Source organism: Orbicella franksi, chromosome 5, assembly GCF_964199315.1.
Source record: "Orbicella franksi chromosome 5, jaOrbFran1.1, whole genome shotgun sequence".
In the NCBI taxonomy this organism is placed as follows: Eukaryota; Metazoa; Cnidaria; class Anthozoa; order Scleractinia; family Merulinidae; genus Orbicella; species Orbicella franksi.
In genome coordinates, this window is record NC_138149.1 from 6895211 (window position 1) to 6902102 (window position 6892).

General features: G+C 40.2%; 2 protein-coding genes across 2 annotated transcripts; one reads left to right on the forward strand and one right to left on the reverse strand.

The window, feature by feature from the left end:
• Positions 1-56: 56 nt before the first annotated feature.
• LOC145486611 (uncharacterized) lies at positions 57-2543 on the reverse strand. The gene is made up of 2 exons (XM_081465308.1): positions 2039-2543; positions 57-816 (listed from the first exon to the last, which is right to left on the reverse strand). The coding sequence occupies exons 1-2, from the start codon at positions 2541-2543 to the stop codon at positions 686-688; spliced, it is 636 nt and encodes a 211-aa protein (XP_081321434.1). The 3' UTR covers positions 57-685.
• Positions 2544-2696: 153 nt separating this feature from the next.
• LOC145486610 (uncharacterized) lies at positions 2697-4482 on the forward strand. Its single transcript, XM_081465307.1, has 2 exons — positions 2697-3066; positions 4196-4482. Exons 1-2 carry the CDS (start codon positions 2697-2699, stop codon positions 4480-4482), a joined length of 657 nt encoding a protein of 218 aa, XP_081321433.1.
• Positions 4483-6892: the final 2410 nt, after the last annotated feature.

Consider the following 6892-nt stretch of genomic DNA (forward strand, 5'->3'; position numbering starts at 1 on the left):
AACTCACAAAACCTTACATAACCTACTAACTCTATGGATTCATCACAGTTACAAGCAGGCTTAAAATACTTCTACACTCAACAAGAAACATAAACTAGTGTACATATTCTTGAATTGTAGCAAAAGGTTACATAATATATTTGTAGATTTACGGGCTGGCTTAATATATTGTAGTTACAAATCTCGGCCGGGTTATTCGAAAACCGGTTAACGTTAACACAGGATTAAAAGTTAACTGAAGTATAACTTTTTCTTGGATATAAATGTTTTCCACTGCGTATGTTATTTATAGTTTGAGATTGTTCGAATTCAACACTAAAGGACATACATTATAAACAGAAAACCTTACCGAAGAGTTGCAAAATTATCAGTTCACTATTCATCACAGTTACAAGCAGGCATAAACTAGGGTACATATTCTTGAATTGTATATTTAGCAAAAGGTTACAAAATAAATTTATGGCATTACAGACTGGCTTAACATATTCTAGTTACAAAGAGATCTTGACGTCTGGACTAAACGTAAATGAATTGTGTTTATTAAAAAGCACGAGCAATTTTGTGGTGTATTGTCTTCTAGTTTATTCTACGATATCCAAGTCACTTCAGTGGCAAGCTTGAATGTGCTTCATGTAAAGAATTATAATCACTTCGGAATCGCATCGGAAGCTACTTTTTTTCACGCTTAGCGACTTCCATTTCGTATTGGATGTACCCGGTCTTTGGATCTTTTCTTCCACCAGCAAATTACAGTTATGGCAATTGCAATCACACAAGTTGGGAAGAAGATTCCACAAATCAACTTTGTTTTGGAGCCTGTGTAAGAGAAATAAGTGTGTTACATCTGCTGTGAAAATTCAACTAGTAAATCAAAACAATGGAAAAAATGAATCGATTTGGCATTGCTTGGTTCTTCAATCGTGTCTTCATCGGTCCATCCTCTATTTGTCATGAACAATTAATAAGCAACGGTAAACTGATTTTATCGATTCAAAATTTGAATTTCGCTAGACGCAAGGCTGTTAAAGGACTATTCGCCACCCTATTTCTTAGTGTACGAATTCGATCATATTGGGAAATGCTCTGAGTGAGTGATACTCTTAAGCTTAAAACTTTGGCATTAAGACCTCAATTCCATTAAAATGTGTCTACACATATGGAAGTATAATCATTTGGTTCAACTCAAAATTTACAAAGCTAAACGCAGTTGCTTCAGTGACGGGAGAATCAAATTCTCGTGGGTCTCGGATCTCGGGTCGCGGGTCCAGGGTAAATTGTCACGAGTTGTGGATAAAAATCTAAGTAATATCACAGAGCGTTCATCTAATATCAGCGGTCACCCCTTGCTCACGAAAGTAGGTTGTTTAAACATGCTTAGGACTCAAAATAGTCCAATTCCAAAGGATGATACAAAGCGAATTCGATTGCGACAACGTGGTTTACCCACAACCTCTTGACTACACACTACACTGTCACAAGTTAATTGCCCGAGACATGTTTCTTTCACCGGCGACATTTTTGTCCCACAACAATTTAACCGCGAACCGCGAAGATAAGACACTCTAGTCTTGCCGTTCTAGGACGACATTTCATCCTAATCCTTGTCTATTAGCCTTTAAGTTCGGCTAATAGGCACAGAAACGCGATTGAACAATGCTTTTCACCGGTTTAGTTTTCTATAATTCTGTTCGTTCGAGATTTCATCGCACAACAGAATATCAAGGATTCTGTTTCTAGTCTAGCTTTGCAAATCATAGAGCCTAGGAAAAAACGGGTCAAGGCACCTTTCAGTGAAATCCACCATACCTTTCCAAGAACTGTGAAAAAAAATTTAAAGACTAACGCATTGCATTATCCTAACCAATAAGTTCAGCCGGAGCCAAAATAAAAACGGGTCAGGACACCTTTCAGTGAAATCCGCCATTCCTTTCTAAGAACTGTGAAAAGGTTTCAACGAATAACGCATTGGATTACCCTGACCTATTAGTCTACCAGCTTTGATTAATTTTTGCGCATGTTAATAGATTTTTCCCCTTACCTTTTTTCTCACAGCAATTTCCAGAATATCCTTTCTTGCAGAAACACGAACCATCTTTTAAACTTCCTCCGTTCAAACAGCTGAGGTCTGGGCACGCTCGTGTCTTTCGAAAAGTCGACGCGCATGTTCCGCCACACTGCTCGGTCACTATCCTGTGACGAGCGCTGTGCTGTGTTCCTGAGACTCCACACGGGACAGTGCAGGCACTCCACTCCGACCACGAGCTTAGTTGGCAATCAACTCGTTTACTGGAATAACACTGCCGCGTTTCGTGCAAGTCAGAGCATTCTGCGCCTCCGCAAGACGCAGGAGATTCTTCCTGTCTTGATCTGCTTTGTGATCCTTGTTGTCCACACTGGGCTGCGCTACACGAACTCCAGGAAGACCAAGAACTGACTTGGCAATCTCGCACGGGACATCTGCGACGGCGACGTCTTCGCCAAGCATCACTTGGATGAACAAAGATCAGCAAAGCCACTAGAACTGTGATCTTAACCGAAATCATTTCAACCAGAGACTCAAGTAGAAACCGTTCAACTCTAGGCACAAAAGGTTTTTGAGACGCGGAAGTAAACTACCGGTACGTGATGTAATTGGAGTGAGGAGAAGACAAGTACGTCAGTCCGTTTAAGATGAGATTTCCTGTTTGAGAATACTGATGACCCAGAATGAATGGCAATCTGAACATTTTATAAAAAAACAACACAGTTTCTTGTTTAAGCTCAATGTTATAATGCTTCTCTTTTCCATTTTTGTGGTTATTGTTGGTGTTTTCGACACCTCAGTAGCTTTTTACTCCATTACTAGTAGCCGTGATGTTTTCACTCTACATCCAGGCGACAGGACGCTTTTAAATGGAATCAAACTCTTTCCGCTCACCCGTCAGTTATGGAAAAACAATGAGTGTGGTGCTGCATCTACAAACGACAGCGGCTCTGGTCCAGCGTACCCAAACGTCTACGTTTGTTGGAAGGATAACGAAGAAGATTGTCTTGAAAATTGCGTCTGGGAAAGGGTGACTCAAGAAGGTAAGCACTGTTATATTACTGACTTTTTTAAAAGAATAATTGAGAGTTTGAAAGTTTTTTGTACTACCTTCAAAACTGCTTTCCAAAGGAAAAAATATCCCTCTGGAGCGCACGTGATACATACTCACTTTATGTCGTGATAAGGGTGTAAAGGTTGTATATCGCTTTTGTTTGATCCGGACGGATCATTTCTATCAGTTATTAATCGACGTGCATCACAGACAGATAGAGTTTATAAATCTGTAAACGCTTTATTCATTAAGATCTTCCCTGTGTCCTTTTTCTATCTGAAGCATGACAGATAGAGTTTATAAATCTGTAAACGCTTTATTCATTAAGATCTTCCCTGTGTCCTTTTTCTATCTGAAGCATTTTACCGAGTATCATTCCTCATGCAAATGTTCTGGACAGGCGCACTACTTAATTATAACAAAGCCTTAAGCATTTGAACACGTCAGTAATAGTCTGAGAATGTTTGCATTATAATGACCAGGTTGTTTTCCTTAGTTAAATAAAGTAGGTCTCATATAATGGACCATGGATTTTGGCAATATAACCTCCAACGTAATGCTCCAGTTATCTATTCGTTCCAAAGTTGAAACGCGTCGCGTTGAATATCACATGGACAAAACATGACTGGCGCATTGGCAGCTAACAATGTGGAAGTGAAATGAATGATCAGAAATTGATACGCGCGTTTTGTTTGACGTATTAGAGGGACACGGTGTACATAAACGTCATGCCATGATGAACGTTGAAGACCTTTGATTTGCAATAGAATGAATGGATGAATGAATGAATGAATGAATGAATGAATGAATGAATGAATGAATGAATGAAACTTTATTGCACACTCCCAAAAATGGGTTTTTCGGTGAACAATACAAATAAGCCGAGAAGATGAAGACTGTAAAAGAATAAATACCCCATAAGACCTTATTTCCAAGGTATTTACCTTCGAAATAACTCGTGCTCACTGCGGGTCTAAATTGTGATTGAGTTGATAGCGCTTGAATATTATTACAAGTTTGGCGGACTAAGTAAATTGGGTCCGTTGATTTCTCTGTCTCCTCATTTACACTAATTTACATGATCCCGCAATTGACACGTCCACTTTGGTGTTTTGCAGTTTCTTTCACAGATGGGAGTCTTGAAAATGAACAACTTGATGAATTCCCGAACGTTTTGACAAACTCAAGCGGAGCTCTTATCGGAGGATCGTGTACCGGAGGAGGATTGGTTTTGCTTTTGGTCGTCCTTTACTTCCTCTACAAACTGTGTAAACCTGACAACAGGATCCATGATGATCCCAAATGTGCACGCTGTGGCAGAATTCGTAGTGATTCACGTCGCCATGGTGATGGAGACGTAAATGCAGCTGCTGTGCTTGAAGTATGTGCTTGCATGCTTTCCTAGCGGCCACTCCCTCTGCATATTAATTGGATGACTGGCTGACTTATTGAACGACTATATGACTGATTGAGGGACTTTCGAACTGTGTGTCTGACTGTCTGACTGTCTGACTGTCTGATGGTCTGACGGTCTAAATTGCCTGACTGTCTGACTGTCTATCTAACTGACTGCCTGACTGTCTAACTGCCTGACTGTCTGACTTCCTGACTGTCTGATTGTCTATCTAACTGATTGTCTGACTGCCTGACTGTCTGATTGTCTGACTGCCTGACTGTCTACCTGTCTGTCTGTCTGCCTGTCTGTCTGACTGCTTGACTGCCTGACTGTCTGACTGTCTGACTGCCTCTCTGTCTGTCTGTCTGACTGTCTGATTGTCTCTCTGACTTGTGAACACCAAGTGTGACACAGTACTTTCGTCCTGGCCAAGAGACTCTTCAGGGACCTTTTCTCCTTTGGTGAACTCGTTGAGCATCGCACTCAAAGTACCGTTCGCAACAAAAATATGATGACAGTAATCGGCCTTTGATCACATAAGGATTCCCGATCGCACGTAATTTTCACGAAGATATGACAATAAAGATTGACCGTTACTTGTTAACGGGACTGTGAGCGCCGGCGATGATCAACGAGTCTGCCCAAGCGGAGAAGATTTCTGATGAGTTTCTTAGCCGTAAAAAACACTACGTCAAATTTTTATCACAATTTAATCCACACAAACAAAACTTACATGAAATAAAACTGTGTATCGTTACGTATAATACATCATGTAGAATCCAATGCCCGCAAAAAGGGACATAGTGATATTTCTAGATCTCTACTACTCTACTGCCCGTATCAGTATGCTAAATTGTGTTAAAATATCCGATAAAGGGAACTCGTTGTACTGGAAGTTCGACATTTCACTCTAAAGAGTTGCCTTTGTTATTGGTCTTTATTGATTACCCCGATACATTCATTGATATTTCAGCAGAAAAGTTTGGTCTGTTAGATTGATGTCAGTGATAAAAAGAAACTGAAGGTAATTAATTAATGGGCATGAACTTGATTTATTATATGGCTAGCTCCGTGAGCGGGTAAGATGAATCAAATCCTGCGCTGTGATTGGTTACTCGAGCGGGCAAGATGGAGCTATCTTGCCCGCTCAGGACTACCCGCCGTGTCCCGTAAAAAAAATAAATTCCCCGAAAACCATATAATAAATCCTTCATTGACTAAGCTTGTACAGTCAAGATGGCTGGATATTGGCCTCCTTCTTTTTTTGCGAGTTTATGGACCTCGACTCCGTCTCGGTCCATAAAGATCTTGGCCAATGTCCAGCCAGCTTGACCTCACGCTTGGTCAATAACCCATACATATCACCGATCATAGCACCTTGTTTAGCCTCTTCCAGACGTTCCTTTATCTCGATCTACCGTTTTTTTCTTCCGTGCTCTGCCCCAGCTAACTGAACGCCTGAGATGCTACACCTTGTTTGGTCGGACTAATTCTCTCTATTTAGAAGAGCGAGTGCCAAAATAATTCAAAATAGTCCCAGAAAGTTCCAGAGTAAGGGCAGATAACTAAGAAAGAAATGATACAACGTTCGTGGATGATTTTTTTCAAAGGAACTCTTATCACTTGGGGTGAGACTTATTAATTTTTTGAAGTGTAGTGAGAGTTATTATATAGCATTGAGTTTAAAGCTTTGTATTGAACTGCCCTTTGTTAGGGCTCTAGAGTAACTCTTTTCAGTAAAAGACCTTTTATGATTTACTTGCTGCATTCGGTAGTTGTGTCTTTGCCTTTTTAAAGTTAGTTATATTGTTTTACACATCAAAAGCACATCAATAGTGATATTGGTAGGTAGTTTTAATTTTTTAATCCATTTCAACTGAGATAAAACGAAAACTTCGTACAATACTATAGGACCTATAGTAGAACTCTTACAAATGTTTCTTAGAGGCGATTCACATAAGACTTCACCCTAGCAACAGCAATAGAGAGAGTGGAATAGAAATTCCAGAAGCATGGAAGCCCGCGATCAACAAACATAACAGTAGAGCAGTACGACAGTGGACCGCCGAGAGAACGACTTGATGAAACAGCGAGGATCGAAATGCGCCAATCACAGCTGTTTAAAACCAACCAATCACAGCGAAACATTGTGTTTTATGAATGATGTGTACCCAGCTGACCTCATCGCCTGATAAAGACTAACATGTGCTGCGAAACATCGCGATCTACATCCCAAGTGACCACATCGTGAAACAAACGTTACTACTTTATTATTGTAGTGTTTACACCGCTTATAATATAATGAACGCTTACACGACTTACAAACGAATACATACATCAGTTAAAAGACCATGGTCTACTTAATGGTGGGACAGGTTGTTGATGGTGTGAAAGTGTGGGACAGATTATCAAAGTCCAG

Bases quoted from the DNA above. Each gene is read 5' to 3' on its own strand.
- LOC145486610 (XM_081465307.1), top strand. From the start codon at position 2,697: ATGACCCAGAATGAATGGCAATCTGAACATTTTATAAAAAAACAACAC. The intron at 3,067-4,195 runs GTAAGCACTGTT...GGTGTTTTGCAG, and splicing joins GGAAAGGGTGACTCAAGAAG to TTTCTTTCACAGATGGGAGT.
- LOC145486611 (XM_081465308.1), bottom strand. From the start codon at position 2,543: ATGATTTCGGTTAAGATCACAGTTCTAGTGGCTTTGCTGATCTTTGTT. The intron at 817-2,038 runs GTAAGGGGAAAA...TCTCTTACACAG, and splicing joins AAATTGCTGTGAGAAAAAAG to GCTCCAAAACAAAGTTGATT.